The sequence below is a fragment of the Aphelocoma coerulescens genome, chromosome 1, assembly GCF_041296385.1.
Source record: "Aphelocoma coerulescens isolate FSJ_1873_10779 chromosome 1, UR_Acoe_1.0, whole genome shotgun sequence".
Classification (NCBI taxonomy): domain Eukaryota; kingdom Metazoa; phylum Chordata; class Aves; order Passeriformes; family Corvidae; genus Aphelocoma; species Aphelocoma coerulescens.
The window spans coordinates 91,918,351-91,940,362 of record NC_091013.1 but is presented as its reverse complement, the minus strand read 5'-3'; the positions used below and the strand labels follow the sequence as shown (position 1 = coordinate 91,940,362).

General features: G+C 42.8%; 1 protein-coding gene across 6 annotated transcripts in view; it reads left to right on the top strand.

Moving 5' to 3' along the window:
- The first annotated feature begins 1,561 nt into the window (after positions 1-1,561).
- The window catches only part of RIMKLB (ribosomal modification protein rimK like family member B), a 42,047-nt gene continuing 21,596 nt past the window's right edge, over positions 1,562-22,012 (top strand). The window contains exons 1-3 of one of the 6 annotated variants that reach the window (XM_069017367.1): positions 1,562-1,721; positions 2,931-3,432; positions 9,588-9,808. In XM_069017367.1, coding sequence (XP_068873468.1) covers positions 9,634-9,808 — 175 coding nt within the window. In that variant the 5' untranslated portion in view covers positions 1,562-1,721; positions 2,931-3,432; positions 9,588-9,633. Of the gene's footprint in view, positions 1,722-1,839; positions 1,929-2,930; positions 3,433-9,587; positions 9,809-22,012 lie in introns of those variants that run through there. The other 5 variants (XM_069017374.1, XM_069017359.1, XM_069017394.1 and 2 more) reach the window with 5 other exon arrangements.

The following is a 22,012-nucleotide window of genomic DNA, read 5'->3' as shown; positions in this document are numbered from 1 at the left end:
AGGACATAGGGAGACAGGACATAGGCTTAAGCTGTGCCAGGGGAGGTTTAGGTTGGACATTAGGAAGAATTTCTTCACTGAAAGAGTGATTAGTTTTTGGAAAGAGCTGCCCAGGCAGATGGTGGAGTCACCATCCCTGGAGTTGTTTAAGGAAAGGCTGGATGTGGCACTCAGTGCCATGGTCAATTGACATGGTGGTTTTCAATCACAGGTTGGACTTGGTGATCTCAGAGGTTTTTTCCAACCTAATTGATTCTGTGGTTCTGTCACATGAAGTACAAAGGTTCTGGCTTTGCACACCATGTGCCAACAGCAGCAGCACGGACAAGCACAACAGGTGTTGTATGTTTTGCTGCACTACCCGACAGCACAGCTACCTGGGCTGTGCTGGGACCGGTCACCTGTGGCACTGGCCTGGTGTCTGCACCCTGGAGTGGGCAGTCAGGGGTGGAAGGTGGGACTACAGGAGAAACTGGTTGGGCATGGCAGGACCTGGCTTGGGGTCTGCTATGGCAGTGGGGGCTGGACCGAAGCCTGGTCTGGGGCAGGGGAGAAGGGTGGGAGTGGGCATGAGGAAGAGCACTGTCCTCAGGTTGTAGGATGTGATCCTGCCCCTCTACTCAGCCTTAGTGAGGCTGCATATGCAGTGCAGTGTCCAGTCTGGGTTCCTCAATAAGGAGAGACATGAAGGTCCTGGAATGGGTCCAGTGGAGGGGAATGAGGATGACTGGGGGACTAGAGCATCTCTCTTACAAGCAAAGGCTGAGGGAGCTGGGCCTGTTCAGCCTCAAGAAGAGGCGAGGCCTCAGCAATGTCTATAAGCAGTGGAAGGGGGGATGCCAAGAGGATGGAGCCAGGCTCTGCTTGATGGTGCCAGCCATTAGGATATGAGGCAATGGGCAGAAACTGATGCACAGGAAATTCCACCTGAATATGAGGAATAGCTTCTTCACAGTGCAGGTGACCGAGCACTGGAACAGACTGCCCATAGAGGTTGTGGAGTCTCCCTCACTGGAGATATTTGAGAGCTGTCTGGAGACAGTCCTGTGCCATGTGCTCTGGGATGGCCGGCTGGAGCAGGGAGGTTGGACCAGATGACCGACTGTGGTCCCTTCCAGCCTGACCCATTCTGTGGGAGGCCTCAGCCGTTAGACAGGAGTGGCCTCAGCCCGCGGGTGGTGCCGCCGCTCACGAGCAGCAGTTCGGTCCCGTCCGATCCGGTCCGGTTCGGTCCGGTCCAGTTCGGCTCGGCTCGGTCCGGTTCGGCTCGGTCCAGTCCAGTTCAGCCCGGCCCGGTCCGGTCCGACGCATCCCAGCGCCGCCGCCCCCGCGCTCCCCCGCGCCCGCCCCGCGCGTGCCAGGCCGGGCCCGGCCGTTACGGCACCGCCGCCGCTTCGCTGTGAGGCGGCGGGAGCGAGCGCGGGAGGCGGCGGCGGGCGGGGGGCTCGGTGCAGGGAACAGCCGCGGCCTCCTCGCCTCAGCCGCGGGGAGGAGGGACACCGAGGAGGGGGGAAGGCGGGGGGTGGGGGGGGGGGGGGGACGAGCAGAGCGTCGCGTCGCGTCGCTCGCTTCCCTCTAGGACCGCGCCGCCGGCGGGGAGGAAGGGGCGCGTCTCCCCGGAGCCTTCGTCGCCCCGCGCCCTCTCTTCCCAGGCCCGGTGCCGGAGGGGGTGGGGGTGGGCGCCCCGCGGGTCCCCTCAGGCTCGGCGGTGCCCGGGGCGGGTGAGATGTCGGGCTGAGCGGGCGCGAGCCCGCGGGGGTGGGGTCCGCCGTGCCCGGGGAGGGGGCGGGCGGGGGGGTGGTTGGGACCGTCCCCTCACAGCCGTCCCGCCCCGCCGCGCTGCGCCCATGGTGATTGTGCTGCATCCCCCGCGCGCGGAGCGGGGCGAGCTGCCCGCGCCTCCCCGCCGCGCCCGCCGGGGCGCCCAGGTGGGTGGCGGAGGGGGAGCGGCTGCGGCGGCCGCTCGTTGTGCGCGGGGAGAGGGGCGGGAGGGGCGGGGGGGGGCGCGGCCCCGGTCCGGGACCCGCGTTCCGCGGACAGGTCGGTCGCGCTGCGAGCGCGGGGAGGGGGCCGCCGCCCCGCGGGCTCGCACGGCGGCCGCGTCCCCGCACAGGTCCGTGGTGATCGGCGGTGGCTGCGGGGGCTGATCTTCACGTGATGGAGCCAGGGGTGTGTGTGGCTGGCGTTGGGTCTGGCAGCAAGATCTTCCCAACTAGGTTTCCTCTCCCCTTTTGTTTTCCGGTGTTTAAAAAAGAGCTGGTGGCACATCGGTGACTTTACTGCCTGGGATCTTACCAGGGGCTCCGTTTTCCAAGTGTGCCACTCTTAATCTTGGATTGATTCCATCATTTAAGCAAGCATCCTCTAGACATGTTATTTTGGTTTGGGTTTTTTTGTTTTTTCTTTTTCTGGTCGCCGTTTATAAACCGCTGTTTATTTTCCGTGGTGGAGTGGCTTCTAATGCATAGGAATACATGCTCCTAATGCATAGGAATACACGCTTCTGAACTGAAACGTACTTTTCTCCAGTCTCATCTGAATCCTAAGGGTTATTCTGGGGAAGAGGTTTAAAGGTTTAAAGACTCACAAATAAATAGGAATAGTTTTTCTAGGTTTAGAAACTTAATTTCCTCATGTGTTCCCGTGTAGGTACGGATTTATCTATCCACTGAACGCACATTCTTAAGTAAAAGAGCAAACTGCTTAGCCTTGTGGGTTTCTTCCCCTCAAAATTGGTTTCTGTGATAGTGTATTTGTGTAAAATATTTAAAGTTGCACATTTCCCCTAATTGTGTTCATGCCATCATTTTCTTTTGACTTTGCTTACTGTTTTGAATAGCACCTTTTCTTCCTTTGGGATTTAATTTATTTCATACCTTTGTATGTTTATATCTAATAGGGATGTTTCTTCTTTTTTCTTTTTCCTCTAGGTATTGGTGACTTCAGTCATTTAGGGGTTTAGTTCTGAGGAAGCAGAGACACAAGGATTGAGTTTCTTTTACATAGAAAGCTACAGCTCTTCACCAGTACTCTTTTTACTCCTTCCCATCCTTCCCTGCTCCGTAGGGGAGAACAATTTGGGAATTATTTTAAACATTCATTTACTCCCCCTTCCCTCCCTCAGAAATCTACCCTGGTCCCAAAGGCATTCGCTAGACAGTGCCTGACAGGACCAGGAGAACGTTATCATCGCTTGCTTGCTTTGGGAGCTTCAGTAGTACCCTTCCCTCCTTTGGGGTGTAGTGCAGAGAGGCATCCAGAAGATTTCCTGGCCACCCTTTTTGGTTAGTAGAGGATCCAGGAAAAGGGGTACCTAGCAAGACACGTGACCTCCTTAAGGGAGCCAGAACTGAAGCAGCACTTGGCACGCTGAAGGAAACACCCATCTTTAGTGTCTTTTTCGTCTTCCACTCCTTCCTCACCAAATTTCTGGTAAGCCTCTTCAGCCCATTCATTCACGCAATGCATGTTTCCCTTCCCCCACTCCATGCGCTGGGAGAGGCATGCACAGAGACTGTGGGGTGGGGGAAGGGAGGAGGGAAAACTGGCTGTGTACACACGGATCGGGGAGGAGAGGGGGTATTGTACCACACTGCGGGGGAACCTGGCACAGGTGGAAAAGCAGCTGATGTGGGAGGAAATGGTGTGTTCTATTTGCACACGGCTGTGCGTGCGCACCCAGGGACAGTGGAGGGGCGTGAAAAAGCTGAGAGCCTGTTGTTGGAAAAAATACCAAGACCGAAGTAGAAGGGTGGCTGATGCTGACCAGTATTGGGCTCATGTTGCAGGGAGGAAAGAGAATGGATTATTTGGTGGTGATCGGGAAGTGGGGTGTGTGAATGAGGAATCTTGCCTTCTACCTGCAAGCATGAACACAGAGAAGGAAAGATGGGGGGTGTGGATGTCCGCCTTTCAGAGGCAGCTGTGCCTGGGAGGATTGCTGCTAGCATCTTGAACATCACTCAGTGCAAAGGTGGAGACAAGGAGATGAAAGCCATCATGGGGAGTGTAGTTGCCCGTCTGCAGGGGTGGGAATGAATGGGAACAATTAATGTATTCCCATATCCTTTGGCTGTTGCAGTCTATGAATCTCAAAGGGAAAAGAAGGTGAATACTGTGATGTGCTTTCAAAGAGGTGTGCTTGGGGTTCACCTGCCTGCAGAGACTTTCAATTCTCCGATGCATGTGCAGGGGGTGGATGATAATGCAGCAGCAGTGGACAGATTGCGCTGCAGCTTTTCAATATATTATATAAAATGCATTTAAATAAATATTTTAATTTTTCAGATTCTTCAGATTTAAAAAATGTGTTCTTTCCAAAGATTCTCAAACAGTTATGTGACAGTCTTAGGAAAACTAGTTTCTGGTACGTAAAAGAGGAATTTTTCTTGATGTTGGCCTTAAGCATCACCATGAAGCAGCATTGTCAGGAACGAGTTGATTTATCTTGGATTTATTTTTCTAAAGATGTCAGTTCTTTTCTCTATCACCATGTGATATATTCATCATCCATACGTATTTCCTTAACATTTTCTTTAGATGATTATCATTCTAGTATCTTTGTGTGGAAAAAAAATCACTTGTGCTTTATGCTTGAAACAGCTGTGTGCAGACCTGGTCTCCCTATGACATAGAAAGTCCCATTTCTGGGATGTTTCAAATACTGCTTTCTTCTCATTAAGATGAGATAGAGACTTCCATGACAGTGTATGATGGATTACATGCTGGGTCATGTGCTGGATGACTGTTCATTAGCTGTGTAACTGGTCTGCTATCTGAAATTGACTTTATAATTCAGATCTGCCTTGAGGTGTCTCCTGAAGGATATAACTTGCAAACATCTGCCAACCATTCTTAGGTCTTCGCTGTCTAGAAATGTGGCCTTCCTGCCATTCTAGAAACTGCTGTAATGGTAGAGACAATTGGTTTGTTGGAAATATTTACTCAGTTTCAAGCCTTAGCTAATTAGTGATGAAAAGGAAGTCAAAATACCTTTTCCAGCTTGAATAGCACTGTTCTGAAAATAAGTGTTAAGGGATAAGCATTAATGATGTTGTTGGTGTTACTCATAGTGAGGCAAGTGCTTGGAGCACTGTTTTTCCTAGTTCTCCATTTCCCATGGCGGTTGTGACTGTCAGTCTCTTGCTCATTCCTTCTCCCTTCCCTGAGATTTTTATTGTCAGTATCTCAGCTGTAGGGGTTAAACATGCCTAGAGGTATGCTAAAACTAAGATTAGGTTTTACCTCTCTGTTAACCACTGCAGTGTGTGGGGTTTGTGTTATCTGAACAGTGCTGTAACTGAGAGTCTGAGCCAAGCTCTAAAAAAGGGGTGATTCTGGGAGGGGCTGCTGGTAATAACTGTTCCACTAACTTGTTTCCCAGATCCTGCTGTACTCAGTGGGTGTGTGCTGCAACATCAGATCACAGGTCAAGCAGGTGAAATAGCTAGATCACGTTGATCCTTAATGCTATGAAACATCTGGGATTCCATTCATCATTCCCATAGGGAAGACACGACCTAGACTTTTTTGTTTATAAAAGCATTGAGTAGTTGCATTCTGAATAAAAAGAATACTGAACTTTTTTTGCATACTAGATACCTTTTATCTTACACATTTATCAATAATACATAAATTGATTAGTATCTCCTAATAGTGGGTTTCTTGTTTCATCTTAAGGTAAATGCATCATGATGAAAAAGAAAAAGAAACTAGTCTATTTTTCTTCTACTTTTGGGTGTTGAAATGGGGAGAACGAGTAAATGAACCATGGAGACCAATCTCCCATTCCTGGAGGGTGAGTGAGGTGTCTAATCTTCTCTCTGAAGAGAACACCTCCTTCAAGGCAAAAAGTGGCCTTCAGAGAAGATTTCCAGATCTCTCTAGGCAGCTGATCTGATTGGCTGAATTCCCTGTTATTTCAATAAAACATATTCATGTATGGTGTAAAGTCAAAAAGGAGCACAGTGAGTGCTTTTGTTAGAACAGCTGCCAGAGGTGTACTGCAAATTGAAGGAATGTGGGAGGAAAGAGGTTTGCATGTGCCGGGGAGGGAAGGAAGCTGCTGTGTGATTGCTGGAGTAAGGCCTGGCTTACGCAATTATGAGGGTGCCACAGCTGAAAGTTGAGGTGAGAGTTCATTCCCTCTGTAAATTGCAAGGAATCTGTTCCACGCAGTGTCTTCCTGAAGCAGTTGTGGCAGTGTCTGCTTGGCCGGCATGACACGCAGTTTGATTTTTACCACAGACCTTTTCCTTTGATACCACCCTTTTTCCCTCTCCCAGTCTGTTACATGCAGTTAAGTTTATGGTTAGTTTTTGCTGTCTAATTCCATAAATCTGTGAAGTAGCTATTGAAAGATTGTACTTACTTTGATTGTAGTAGCTTTGAGTGAAAACTGCACTTGAAGTGGCCATCTTGAAGTTATTTAAACATCTGCTCTTCCCCTTATATATACCATAGTTACTTTGCAAGAGATGCTCTCACGGGTTAGGAAGTATTCTATGCACACCCAGCATTGTCTGAGGCTGTGTCTTTTAGATTGAAATGGGTGGAGTTGGTTTTCAGGGAAGAGTTCTGGCAATAATATTCAACTTCAGAGCTTAATGCTTTTGTGCATCTGACTGCAAGGCCAGCTTTCCTCCTACAAACCATTTTCTTGAGAACACAGGAGGGATTTTTAAGATGTTTAGGTTAATAGAGTAAATTGCAAGTTTTGTTATGTGAGACTTCTTACACAATCAAAGTAGATTATAAGGTGAGGCTGAACCTGATGAATATATTCTGTTTTTAGGAGCAGAATGTTAGTGTGAAAAATTCTTTTGGTTGGAAGAAAACTATGGTATTGGGTTGGAGGCAAAGGATCCAAGAGTTAGGATTGCTAGTTTCTGCCTCTGCTGCTGGTTTGTAGCTTGTTCTAAAGTGAGCTTCTTAGTCTTTACTTCCAGACTTGAGATTGTTACCTGCCTTTTTTATGATAAGATGGGAGCTTTTGGATATAGATTTACAAAACCATTAAGATTTTGAGCAAACGAGATGCAGTATTAGGAGGGAGATGAATAGCCATAGCCAAGGCATTTTTGTACACATGCTGGTCTAACGTGCCCGTTGATATATATGGATGGCCCTTCTTGACGATGTTGTAACTTCTTTCAAAAGTAGAAGGTGGAGGAAAGAGAAGGATATACCTTTTTTTCTTTCTTCTTTGACCCTTTGCTGATTTTTTAAGAAATTAAGTGCTGAAATGACAGGGAGACATGATGGTGTATTTAAGGGGGTGAAGGTGGGGTCACGTAGAGAACAGGTTTGAGGAAAATTGAAGCAGATTGGCAAAGAAAGCAAAAATGGGGAGAAAGTACTTGGTTCTTATATCCGCGTTAGAACCAGTACTGAGGGGGAAAAAGCCTCAAACCACAAAAAGCCGAAGTAAAACCCCAAGCAGGCTGGAAATACGTGATGGTTTCTGATTTATGTTTGTTTTTTATCGCTGAGGAAGTGTGTGTGGTGTGTTTTTCCATGCCCTCGGCGTTCTCCGGCTGTTCTCTGGGATGCGCCCGCCGGGGCCGGGGCAGAGCGGCGCTGCCCGGGAGGGGCGGCAGGTGGCGCTGCTCGGCCTCGCCAGCCCCTCTGCAAATGGCAGCGCCGAGGGGCAGTGCCCGCGGCCTCTGGAATGGGCGTGCAGCGGGGGCATTCCTGCCAAACACAGCCTGTCCCGCTGCCTAGCCCAGGATGTGTTCCAGGAAGTTCCGTGTAAACTACCGCGTCCAGAAATCCATTGTTGAGGGAGACAGAAGTGGGGCAGGATCTGATAGATGTCAGCCATTGCCAGCCCAAGCCTCATCTTACCCTTTTCACTTCGAGCTGCTTTGAAGAACAAAGAGGTTCTTTGAGAGATCAAAAGATACTCCTTATAACCTCCCACACCCATTTTTCTGCACGGAGCAAACACTCTTTTTCCTGCTTTACCTTGAACATCTTGACTGCTGTCAAGGACTGGTTTGGATCTGTGATTGTCTTTCCCTAGCTTCTGCTTTTTTTCTGTCTGTTAGTATGAAGAACTGTAGTCCTTGGCTTTATTGTTGCACCTCACTTACCAAATCAATGGAGAAAAAGTCACAGTCTCTGCTTGTTGTTACTATGGTTCTCAGTACCAGGAATAAAAATGTGCACTTAAAATTTTATCTTCTTGTTAAGAAAAAGCTGTACTAGTAGAAAAGAAAAATGTTTTTTAATTCTACAGAAACCTAGCTGGTTCTTATGGTTGTAACTAAACAATCCTTTTGTCCCAAGACCTGCTGCAGAAACTAAAATTCTTTGTAACGTCAAGTGATAGCAATTATATACTAAAGGTGGTTTTATATTTACATTGCCTGCTGGCAGCAGTCATTAGGACTACCAGGCAAAACTCCTGTTTCTATCTCAGAGTTCAGTTCTGCTAGGAACTCATGTCAGTTATATTGGTGAAAATGATGATTTCTGCCTCTTTGTTTTAATAGGAAAGTTTAAAGGTGACACAGAAAACCGTTCTGGTTTTCTCCAGAATTCTTATTCCCTACACCAGGCTTGTCTTTCTTGAATGTAAAGGAGTAGTCCATGAATGTACCTGTAATTGTTTTATAGCTTTTAAAATATTTCAGTAAAAATATATTCAGTCAAAAATCGCCCAAGTCCTCTACATTCAAAGCAAAAAGGAGCAGTACCTTGCTGTTATTAGTTGTAACCCCACTGAACTTTTTCAATTTGAACCGTATTTTCTCAGTCCTGAATTCATTAGTGCTGTTTATGAATAAAGGTGATAAAAAAAAAATTATTTGAACCAAGAAAGGGCTAGCACTGAAATTCTGGCCTTGATTTTGCTGTATTTTACATGTGTTAATGTTCTGTATTCCTGACATTTTGTTGGTGCTCCTTGTTCCATTGGTTTTTCCATTATTATGTGTTCTGGATACTACTAGATATATTTCTAGGTATATCTTACAGGAGATGTGAAATATTTGTAAGACCAAATCAGTCCTAAATAGTTATCTGGAAGATTCTGTGGTAATTAATTTCTGTTCTTCTGGTCTGCTTTTTATCATAAAGAGTTTGTCACACTCTCTCCCATATGTGGTGGAAAGAGACAAATCAAGTCTGTCACTGGGTGTTTTAGCAGTACCTAGGAGAAGGGCAGAGTTATTTCAGTTGAAGGAATTATGCCAATCATGAAGTTGAAATTCTGGTCTTCAGACATGGCCATTCAGATTGTTTTCTGTTCTTTGCATGCTTCTTAGTACTGTCAAGAAAGAGGAATGCTGCTGCCAGTACCAGTAGTTATGTCTTTGTGTACTTCTCGAGGAGAAACCTGGGATGAGAACCAAGACCTAATTTCCAGCATTTAACATTCCATGGAATGTAAATGGATTTGTTTATGTTGTTGGTACTTTTGGTTGCAGAATGTGTATAGACATTATTTTGCTTCTTGGAGGTTGGAAGTTGCAGTCTGTTGAAATGGACTGACTTGTGCAGAGGAAGTGGGACTTAGCACAGCAGGGATCATGAAGATAAGAGCCTATGTACTCTAACAGAGTCTCATCTTCTCCACTGTCCAGCAGTTCCATTGGAAGGAGACCTTGAAGGTTGCAAGACAAGTCCAAGATGTGCAGTTCAGTTGCTCCCAGGCTGTGGTTCCTAACAGACCGTCGCATCAGAGAAGATTACCCTCAGCAGGAGATCCTGAGAGCACTGAAGGCCAAGTGCTGTGAAGAGGAGCTGGATTTCCGGGCCTTGGTGATGGATGAAGTGGTGCTGACCATTGAGGATGGAAATCTTGGTGAGAATGAGCTAAGGCTGGGAGTGTGCTGAAATGAAGCATCTGTACTATTTAATAATGAATTCCATGTATGCCAGACTACCTACCATTCATCATCTAAGTCATGTAGATGTACATGGTACCACTTTTTAAAGAATTTATTATGTTAATCAAATATAATTGTTCGATTTGCTAATTTGCATTAGAACCATTTTTGCCTTCCCTCTGCAGAAAAGAGAGGAGGGTTGTTTCATTTTGGTGAGTCCAGGACAGGGACTATAGGACCTCTGAATGAATAAGAAATCATGGAGCTTAATTTTTGTTTCACTACTTGAACTTTGTGGGTCACATTTAAGAGTTTCAGAGGGACTTTTTTCTTCTGTTTGTGTTCTGGCTCCAAAATAGAAAACACTGGAAATAATCTAAAAGGAATTTTCAATGAACAGTACAAAGTGTCATGGAACTAGAGGTTATAATGTGACGTAACTAAAGCACGCTGCTGTACAGATGTGGAGTTATGTGAATTCCAAAAAGGAACAGTGCTGATAAACAAAGTATGTGCATCACATAATTTGAACTATTACTACAATTTACAGTGTTTAAAACTAAATGGTAAGATTTCTGTTCTGTTTTCCTATAAGCTTTTTTTTTTCCCCTGTGGTGATTAAAAAGGAAAACCAAGATGTTAAGTTGCATTAGAAATGTGAAGTAAAAGGATGCCATAGCTAGTAAGCTTATGTGATAGGAAGATACTAATACCACCAATGTCAAACTGTGTAACACAATTTATTTTTGTTTCAGCATTTTTTAATTTGGATTTCCTAAAGTAGGGAGACTGCAGCGTTATTTTTTTACCTTTAACTCTTTCATTCCTCTTCCCTATTTATCAGCCAAAAAATGTATCACTGGAGACCCAGGGCAGAATTACATTTCTGAAAGTTGTATTAGAGTAATTCTGTGTGGGAAGAAAATATAAAAGTACCTTCAGCTGTGAAGAAAAGGCTGCTGTGTATACCTTGTTCATCTTTGGGAAATCATATGTAGGAAGGGAATCATAAAACTGACTCTGGGGAAGAACTTTGGTCAGAATTTATACCCTATTTGGCATGAATCAATCAAGTATAAAACATATGCATGGTAAAACCAGTATTTTTTATTCTGGTATTACTGAACTTCTGTTTACCTCTTTTGTCTTTTAATTTGAGGAGTCTTACGATTTTTATCACAGATTGAAATTCTGTTGGATGTCTTCAAATCAAGGTAACTTCTTGTCAGAAAATCTGAGCTCTGAGCGTGCTTTCCTTTGGACAGCGTGTCATGGGAACGCAGCCATCCCAGACTGTAGCTGCAGTCTCTGAGATGCATAATTAGTCCTTCAGCATTTCAGTACTGTTTTTATTTCTTGGTGATTTCTTCTTTCCTGTCTTCTGTCTAGTTTTGGGGAATTAAATAGGGCAAGTGTAAATTGTGGACCTTTCTGGTCTCTTCTGTCTAATGTCTTCTAGCACTGTGTCTATTGCAAGGAAAAAGATAAAAGTAGTGCAAGTTGGAAAACTAATATTGAGGAATGTATAGTACAAGGATGAGAAAAATTAAGAAAATTACTAGAAAAAAATGCAAGAAAAGGGAGATTATTCTCATACAAAGTGTTCATTCAATATGATGTAAATAACTGACCATTTGAAAAGGAGTGAGATAAAAATGCTGAAAGACTGTGGATAGAAATTTTGTTATAAACAGTCTGGACTGTCTAATTGTGGGTTTGTTTTGTTTTTTTTCTGAGGGAGGACACAATCAAAAGCTTTGTGTTCCATTTTCCTTGTTAAGATCCTCAGTTGGCCTAGGAAAAGGTGTCCTGGAACAAAATCCAGGAGGTAGTGCATTCTGTACCCTTTTTGTTATCTACTGCTGTGTGAGGGATCCAGGTTGAGGAAAATTTTCAACGACATAGAGGAGGTGATGAAGAGAAGGTATCTTCAGTGGATAATAATGTGCTTTTGCTCCCTTTTCTATCATTATTTGTCTTGAAAGCTTAGCAATTCAAGGCTCAAACTCTGAAGGTAATACATGATATTGAAGGAAGTAATAGTTGGGGTTTTTTTTCACGTATTCACACTTTGATTAGAGCTTTTTTTGTCCTTTAAAACCAAGGCAATTTCTTAAGTAAATTGTTAGAAGAATGTTAAATTTACACAGTCAAGTTGAATATTACAGGATGCTATTTAAAACCTCAAAAATGTGGTATTTCTGTAGATGATAAAGTCAGTAATCCTTCTTGTGGACTTACTAACTGTCAGGAATATGGCTGGAGACTTCAGAGACCAAAAATTCAGCATAAGATATTAAAAAGCTTAAAATTATTTACTTCCCAGGGATAGAGTGGAAAAGACACTTCTAAACTGAGGAAAATTGAGCAGAATGGTGGGATACATGTGAAAGTTGTCCCTTCCACAAACCACATGGCTTGTACCTTGACAGTAGAGCACACTGATGCAAGTATCACTGATGCCCAGGCCAAAGACAGATGTGTAAAGCTTTTGTGATGCTGAGATGTACAAAATTTGGGTCTGTCAGAAATGGTAAGATTTGCCATGGCCAAAGGGAAAGAGGGAGGAGGTGGGGTTGTTTCACTCAGTGGACTCAGCAGCAGCCAGTCCTTGGGGCAGGATTCTGCTGTACTGCAGGGCTGGATGGGAAGTGTGGCTGGATTCCCAAGGCAAACCAACAGTGTAGGCCCAGCAGTCCCTGCTGGTTCCTTTTCTTTCGCAGCTGAAACTCAGGATGACCCAGAATCCTAAGCATCCCACTCAGCTCCAGTATCACTGGCCATATGATGAACCTGCAAGCGGCTCAAGATCCACATTAGATACCTCAACACAGCATGAGTCCAAAAGTGATTGTAAAAGCAAGTTAAGAGATGTAGGATTAAAGTTTTTCCTTTTTAGTCTAAAAGGAAATTCTTAAACTGATTTATGCTCAAACAGTTTTGGAAATAAGTTCAACAAATATTTTTTGAAATTAACTATTAACTATATTTTGAAATTAACTATGCCTTACTTAAATAGGTGTCTGCTTACCCAAGCCATGCACTCCTTTTTCTTTTGCACAGTGGCAGTACTACTCTGTAGATTTCCAAGGCAAAAGCTGAGATAAAAAAAAAAGAGCTGTATAAATAGGTTTTTTCTGCTTCTATGGTGGACTGAACTTGGTGAGATGGTTACTGAATCAGACATGCAGAACATTGTCGCACAGGAATGGACAAGAATGCATGCGTGGAACAAAGTGGAAGGTGATCCTGGGCTGTTTTGATTTAAACTGGCTCAGTGTAGCTGTAGCCTACGTTTCTTAAGAGCTAAATTCTTCAAGCTAAACCAGTCTAGTACAGTTTGCTGCTGAGTGGAGCAGCCGTGTTCCTCTTGTCCCTTTCCAGCATTGCTGTTGCTGCTTGTCTTGTAAAGGACTTCATGTCTCTCTTGGCTTGCTTTCATGTTGTACCTAAGCTAATTAAAAAAAAAAAGGTTTACCAAATTATCTGCTACTTCGTAGGATCTGGCATTTGTGCGAGTTGAGTTGGCCAAGCCAGTGGAAGGCTAACTCCACCAAATAAATATGTTTTCTGTTGGAGTAGATTGCTGCACCAACCTATTTTGTGGTCACAGAGTTCCTAGCGCTGGTACACACAGGCGAGGAAGAATGGGGTTGTTCTTTCAGGGAATGGCTTGTATTTATGTTGTTTTAGTTATAGCTCCAAAAATACTTCAGAGCAGGAGTTTTCTTGTGGTTGGGATGTCTGATAGTGTCAGCTTTAGGATTATTTTTTTTGTGTATGGCATCTGGTATTTACTGCTGGAAGGATTACAAACTGGAATGTCTAGTTTTCTAATCTAGTTCGGCAATTCCTATTTTCATTTGAAATACATAGCAAGTAATGTAACAAAACTCTGCAGGACATTTTTTAGACATTTTTCTGAGGTCTTAGCAGTGAGTCCTGTCAAAATGTGTGCTTTTAAACTATATGTCTAAGTTTGCTAATGCAGTGATGTAACAGGCTTGAGGAATTTGCAGCTAAACAAATTAAAGCTTGTGAGCAGGAGTGTGTGGTGTGGGATGAGGTGGAAATGGAGGAAGCTGGTAGGAGAATCCTACCCTGTAGGGGGCACTTTGTGGACAAGAGACAAAACATACCCATGGGTTGTCTCCTCATTCTGAATATTCTTTCTTCTTCCCTGTGTCTAGGACTGAGGAGTACCTTTACCCACAGGCTGCACACGTTACCTGTAGGGCCACACAGTTCAAGAACTATACTTTGATGAAGAACATGTTAGGGAAATTTGGATCCTTCCTTAATTAAAATGATGTACAATAGTATCTTCATTAAAATTCTTTGCTACCAGAACAGCAGAAATTGGAATTCACTGAGTCAGCAACTTACCAATACCTTTATTGTAGATTTTTGGAATCTCCATATTTTTTGATACTGTCCTGTGAAGGAAAATAGTTTTAAGGAAAGTTGCTTTCATGAACTTTGAACTGTTAAAGATGCTGGAGTGGCTAAATTATAAAACAAAGTATTAATTTTTCATAAGACTTTCTTGGCTTTTCCTTTGGGAATGTGAAACCAGGTGATCAGCTTAGGTGAGGAATAAAAAGGGCATAATAGTCATGTATTCTAAAGCAGTAATACATTGTGCACAGTCAGCTGGCTTTTCTTAAGTCAGATGGGTAGCATCTGGAAACAGATCTCTTACCTTCATTTTTTCTGCAGAGGAAGTATTTAGAAGATAGATTATTTTAATTTGGTAGAGATGGGTGTGCTGATTTAGGCATCTGGGTTTCCAGTGTGGTCCTGAACTTTGCAGTAGAAGCTGATGTTTTGTTTAAGTCTTTCATCTTGCAAGATGTGATTTTGTTTCATATGATCTGTCCTTCATTTCTTATTTAGTTTGAAATAGTCATGAGTAGTTGTGATCTTTGATTTTTTTTCTCACACTGGATTAGACATCAGTGGAAATAAACATGGAAGAATTGGCATAGTTGAAAGATTTCTGTAAAGTATAGAAAGCTGGGGGAAAAAAGGTAAGGGTGGATTAAAAATTCCTGTGTTTTCATGTAATAGTAAGAAAAACACTTTGAATGAGCTAGATTCATGGTAAGGGAGGTCTTTTCCATATATGGCATGGTTTCCATATCAAAATACCAAAACTCTTAACATTTTTGAATCATCTGTAAGTCACCTAAAGACTGTCTTCTATCACACAACAGGGAACATAGTTGCCTCCTCTTCCTTCTGGTTGTTTCAGTAGTCCCCTGACACTTGTTAGTCCAGCAGTGTACCTTAATGTAAGAGTTTTTCCTGCAGTGTGCAGCAGTGGCTTTGGGAGTGATGGAACAGAGGCAAGCGGCCTTGGCAAGGTGCCTTTTTGAGCACTGCAGAGTTGGCCTGTTTCCTGCTATTAACTGCAGCCAGAGCAGCCATTGCTTCCTCTGCAGAGTTGGGAAATTGGTTTGTGACTCAAGTGAGAGCTGGAGAAGGAACTGCATTGTGTGCAAAGGACTGGAAGGTGGTTAGACATGAAGTGGATTTTGTGCTGTGGAAAGTGCTGGGCTCAGAATCACTTGAAACTGTTTCTGAAGTTCTTTCACTGTGGAAATTGAGCATTTTCCAGTCTGATTGATGTTAAAGCCATAAGCGTTACTACTAGGCAGCTATGGACTATATAGAGGGGATTTTGGAATGGTAGCTGTATTTAGAGGTGGGTATGATCCACTATGTGAGACCCCAATATTAGATACCCAAGACAAACACATCTCTAATAAAAAACTGTCCAACATTTGCTTTATTATCGTATTTTAATAACAGTGCATTTCAACAGCTGCCACATATTTTAAGAAGAATTGGTTTACTTTTTTTCAGAACTGTGATACCAAAGACAACTTTCTTTTAATGCATATAGAAAGAAAGGATTTATACTCTGTAACCATCCTGGGTGTTCTTGCAGTTTTCTTCCTTCCTATCAGGGATTTCTATTCTTATGTGACTGATTGTCATCTTAAACTGATTCTAAAATAACAAAGGCTAACAATGAATTTGATCTTCTCAAAATTGTTCTGTTTCTTCAGTATGTAATCAGTGGTAGATATGGGCTCAGTCCAAAGCCACCTTGGCAAGGTGGAGGGGTAGAAATGTTTCTGCATGGGAATACTTTATTATGTTAATTTCAGAGGGCTGTGTTAAGGTCTGAAGTTTTTCATTTGCATGTGTTCTAGAACAGGCAGCTAGGAAAATCAGACTTGTAGGGCACATCATCTTGAACATACGTGCATGTCATCGTATCTGAAAATGCCAGAAAGCATTGCCAGATTTTTAATTGTTGTAAGAATTCTCAGGAGTGGCCATCTGGATGATAAACAATGTAAAAAAGGACAAAAGCAAGATGAAAGAAGTGTTTCCATACATCCTAGTCAAGAAATGAAAATTAGCCGAACATTTCACAAGACAGTTTTTAACTGGCTGGGGGTTTCTGTGTCGCGTTTCCAACAATCCCTGTTCCAGTGCTGTGTCACCTAAGCAAGTTTTGCTGGCACATTTGTCTGAGCAGTTGTATTGTGAACCGGGTCTGCATACTGATGTAGTTTTAAGCAAGTCTGTTCTTGGTGGCAGGTGTTTTTTTTAGACTTCATCAGTCCTCTGAGTCAGGGAACAGCACGGCTGCACAAACAGTTCTTCAGCACTTAAATCAGAAGGGCAAATTGTGTGTTGGAGTGTGAGAGATTAGAAGATAGTACAAGTATTGATGTGGAAAACTTGATCTTATAGAACTGATGGCAGTGCTTACTTTCCCAGATTTGTGATCAGAGAAGTACTCTATCACCTGTTCTTTAAGCAATGACAGTAGCTTTGGCTTTGTCCACCTTTTCTCAAGTCTGGTGATTCTCCATTTGTGAATGATGGGCAGTTGATTCTCAGTGACTGGGAATATGAGAGAGACTGGTACTGCTGAAGTTTGACCAGTATTGAGATGGTCTTCCAGTGTGCAGACCTGTGTTTTGATTGATACGGTCTTTCAGGAGTACCAGTGTCCATGGACAAGTCCCTTTGTTTTCTTATTTTTATAAACTCTTACATGTAAAATGTGGTGAAATACTAGTTTTAAGAATTATAGTTTCCTTTTCTATCTTCTGTCTTTCCCTTTGCTGCATGGAAAGAGTGGGACGAAGAGCAGAACAACAACAAAAAGAATGCCGCTATTGAAACGATCAATTATTTTTTATTTCCTTATATTGTAAATAATTATCATTTACAATGTCACAAAAATCTGTAATGGTGTCCTTATAATGATTATTCTTTGAATGGTAGAGCTTACATGATTTCCATATCTCTCTAAAGGTCTAGTCCATTTTAGGATTAAAAGTGTGATAAAATGCCTTTTTATTTGTCAAAAGTTTGAGCAAGTTGAAGCAGAATGTGTTACATGTGCTCTGACAACTTGAGCAGAATATCTGACAACAAAGGTATTCTGCTTATGTTGTCAGAGAAACCGTGCTAGAATTACACTAATTAATTAATTAACTGTGTTAACTAGTAGAAAACCTTTCCTATTATACAGGAAGGCTTTCTTGCTCTGTACTTCCATATAGGGCAGGTATTGAGCTGGGGACTGTCTTGCTGTGCTTGTTACTCATCTTGACACATCTGTGAGTAAAACATAGAAGAGCAGATACTGGAAGAGACACACTAGTGATTTGATCCATTTTGTCAAGGTGTGAAGTAAAAAGACTAGGTATGCCAATGCTCTTGATTTTTTAGCTGAGAAGGAGATTGGACTGCACTGACACAGTTATTAGGGTAAAAGATTTTGTTCACTATAACAGTTGTAGTGTAACACCCGTGAAATAATATGCTCAAAATCCATGCTATCAAATCCTGTTTCTTGGCAGTTTCTGTCTAAAGAATAATTAGATCTGGTAAGGAAACACAGCAGTCAGAAGATCAATAAATATTTCCCTTGGGTTCTAAGAACTTGATTTAAGTATCCTCTAGGTATCATGTCAGTTGTCTTGTTGTGTTGGTACAACGCTGGGGAACTTTGAGGGGGATGATTTCCTTTTTATTTTAAGTTTTAAATTTTTGCAAGGACAGAAGAAGTCTTTTGTAAAAAGCTGTGTAAATGTTCTCTTTAGCTGTTCAAAATAGACAGCTATTAATTGTTTGACAAGCAATTTAGAAATAGAGCATAGACAGAGCTGTTGGAGCACAACACAGAGGTGATTCTCATTATGGGTCCCGTTGATGTACTCACCGTCACAACACTGGGCAGTCCCTGGGAAGGCATAAGGGAGTTTAAGTCAACTCAAGCCCATTGCTCTCTTCAAAACTCTTTTGGCTAATCATTCTATTTTTATCCTCTAGGTTGGGCTGAGCCCTGGATACACTCCCCCACGCTGGTCTAGTTACCTCGGGAAGACATTCAGGCCCTTACTGCTCTTGTGGACAAACATTTACACATATAATTGATTCACTCAGCTGAGAGCCAGACAATCTCCTAACTTACAAACCTTTATCTTAAAAGCCACCTTTCGGTCTCTTTTGTCATAGAATGGTTTGAGTTGGAAGGAACATTAAAGACCATCTAGTGTCACCCTCCTTGCCATGGGCAGGGACACCTTCTGCTTGACCAGGCTGCTCAAAGCCTGTCCAACCTGGCCTTAAACACTTTAGGGATGGGGCAGCCAGAGCTTCCTTGGGCAACCTGTGCCAATGCTTCAGCACCTCACAGTCAAGAATTTCTTCCTAATACCTAATCTAAATCCACCCTCTTTCAGTTTAAAGCCCTTCCCCCTTGTCCTGTCACTATGTGCCCTTGTAAATACTCAACATCTTTCTTGTAGTCTCCTTTCAGGTACTAAAAGGAGGCAATTAGGTCACCCCAACGTCTTCTCTGGGCTGAACATTCCCAATTCTCTCAGCCTTTCCTTGTGGAAGGGGTACTCTGCCCCTCTAGTCACCTTGTCATATGGTAAGGTCAACTTTCCTAGCCACAGCTGTGGTGAGTCACTTCCCATATTTTCCCAGAGCTTCACAGGCACATCATATTTGCTCATCTCTGCTGAGCCTTCTTAGGAGTTTACTGATCCATCACATGGAGAAAAGAGCTGTGAGTGCATAGAATCTGGAGTTTGGGGCATTTGCATGGATGTAAGAGACTTGTTAAGAGACTTGTCTAACATCTGTCTTTGGTTGAGATAGTAATGGAATGTAATTCTTCCCAGGTTCATGCCCTGACCTTAGAGATGGAATATTTTCGTCTTTGACCTGGTAGATGTATGCTTTATGTAACACAAACAGATTGATATGATATGGAGAGACACCAACTTAGGAAGACTCTGTGTTCTGATGACTGTGTCAATTTTTGGGTTCCATGTCCAAGTAACTGTCCTTGAATCATGAGGTAAAAGGGTATCTTCACCACCACAAAATGCTTACTGTGAAAAGTGCCAGAATCCCTTTGTGAACCTAGTGTGAAAAGTCAAGCTGCTTCTTCCAAGTTTCTTGTTATGCTCCAGACAGTACTGTGAAGGTCTTGAATTAATGAAGAGATTCTTTGGTTTTCCCGACCCCCAATAAAAGTTACTTGCTTTGACATCTGAATGGTTGACCTAACTGCTGAAATTGCTGATGTCCTGACATTATGCTTACTTCCTGGTAAAGTCAGGATTTATTTAAAAGTATAATTTGAGACACTCAAGATGGCAAATGGATGAGATGTCCTAATTTGTAATGCCTTCTTCCTTGCTTTCCAGTAAGAAGAGCATATTGGTTTGCTTTCTGTCTTATGTATGAAACAAAATAAAAACATGGTTTCATCTGTTGGCCAGACAGGTGACACTGGTACAAAACTGCTACTTTGCTTAGTTCGGGTGTGGAAATTTCGAGTTTTAGTACTGATTCTGTTTTAAGTGATGTATTTATATCTGATAAAACATTGAATGAGGGTTTTTTTGGCATTGCAGATGAGTCTCACATCACCCATCTTAACATTGCAGTGGGCTAAACCTTTGCATCAGATTTTTATTGCTTAGAATTTGTCCTTCCTTATTAATATACATCAGACTCTTAAATGTCTCTTTGAGGGAGTTTGTGAACTTTTTGCCAAGTCATTCAGTGGAAGTAGGGCACTCCAAGGAAAAAGGAATGTTTTTCCCCAAATCTGTAAGGATGTTTTCGGAAGGACTAGCTTGGAACAGGAACTCCATTTGACTGAAGTGGCTTTTGCTAGTGAAAGTAGACAAAAATTTGTCCCAAATTACTACCATTTCAAAAAATAATCTCTTAAGCATCTTAGAAGCTTGTTTTAAGCTTCACAGCTAAAACACTTGAAACATAGTCCTGTATTATGCAAAAGAAAGGACCTCTGGTGGTGTGGCCTTCTGTCTGCTGTGGGATGGGACATACGGTTTGGTCTGAGCACGCAATTTAAAATAGAGATCTTCTTTCGTATTGGTTATACCTCTTCTCACTGACACAAAGACCTGAATGGTCCGTTCAAATGCAGTGGAGACAAGATGATTGAAAGTGGTAAGGGACTGGGGACTAAGGTGTCAGTGGAGAAAAATCTGGTGTGAAGGCAGTGTACTTGGCAAACATGCTGGAAAAAGAAACGGTAACAGGAAGTGATTGCAGAGAAACCTGTGCTAGATAAGGAGCTGCTTCCCTCATGAAGGAAATTGGAGATTGAAACTGGTGGGAGCATGGGTTGTGTGTTCAAACTTGCAAACTGAATAAGGAGCCTCAAATGGAAAACTAGTCTGAAGGCAAGGCAGGCAATTGAGTGGTTACCGTGGTATTCAAAATTACAGACAAAGAAACTGCATGACAGTAGGAGAAATCCGTGGTTTGGAAATTACCTGGAAAAATAAGGAGTACAGAATCAAAGTGGGACAGAAAGGCAGTGGAAGCACACAGGTGTTACGTCTAGGGGGAATGCTATGGGGTGCTGAGTGGGGAGTGAGAATTTGGGGCAAAGCCAGCTGCTCGCAGTAGTTGCTGACTTCCAGTGCCTGGAGTGGGATCAGACCTTTTGGAGACTTTCTCTCCTGCAGGGAAACATTCCTCTGCCAGTTGGTTGCATAAATACTTACTGAGGTGGGAGCCCGTTCATCTGAAGTGCTGGTCCACAGAGAGGCTGCTGGCGCTTAGCTGTCAGCTTGGGCCTCAGAGCCTCTGTGGGAGGTGAAACTGGTCTCACCCTCAGGTGCTCTTCCGCAGTGTCAGATGTTACTTAGATGCCAAGGGATTAAGTTTGCTTTTGATTATCTGCAAGTATGAAGATAAAATATTGTTATGAGTAGCAACAGCAAATGACCAAAACCTAGAAATCGGAAAATTTTGGAATTTTGTCTTCTTTGTTGTGTATTTGTTTTCAGCTACTACATTTTAAATTACTTAATTACTTACTACTTTTTCGTCAGCCTCCTTCAAAGTACAGGGTGTTCTGCTCTGGAAATGTAACTTGCAGTATGGTGGAGAGGACAATTTGTAGGATGCCTTTTTTGTGATTGCAAGAATTTGTGACAATTGAAGCAGAACATAGCTGGAAGAAAAATGTTAGTCTAGTGATTTAAATTGAACTGCTCAGAAATTGCCTTTAATTGCATGTTTTTGCATTTTCTGAGTGCCCAGACTTTGGATACTAGGATCAGCTTTGTGAAAGTGCTGAATACTTAGATCCACAAATAAAGTCAATCAGAACAGCATAAGCAACTGAGAAATCATGGTCTCCCAAATGTGGCATCTAGAATTCCTTCATCAACACTTACCTCTGGGTTTCCCTCCCACATCTGGGAGATCAGTAGAATATTCACTGATATCCTGTGGTGTTAACAAAATTAATTATGATTGTGAAGAGCTTAGATATTACTGCAAAAAGCACAATAAATAAAACTCAAGAGAAATTAATAGTGGTGTGTTTCAAGCAAGGATTTCAGTATACCAATCCATGGATTACCCACTAAACAATGTAAAAGAAAATACAGTCCTCAGTAGCTGCATGTTTATTGGGTGCTGTACCTTCTGTGCACATTAGGTATCTGCTGTGGGGAAAAATACATGTTTGTGTAATTGAAGACAGTATAAGTGTGGGGTAGTAGATCAGTGCTATAGACATCCTTAGTTGTGGCTTTTTCTAACCTTTGTGTGCTTGACTTTGTGGCTGCAATAGTTTCCTC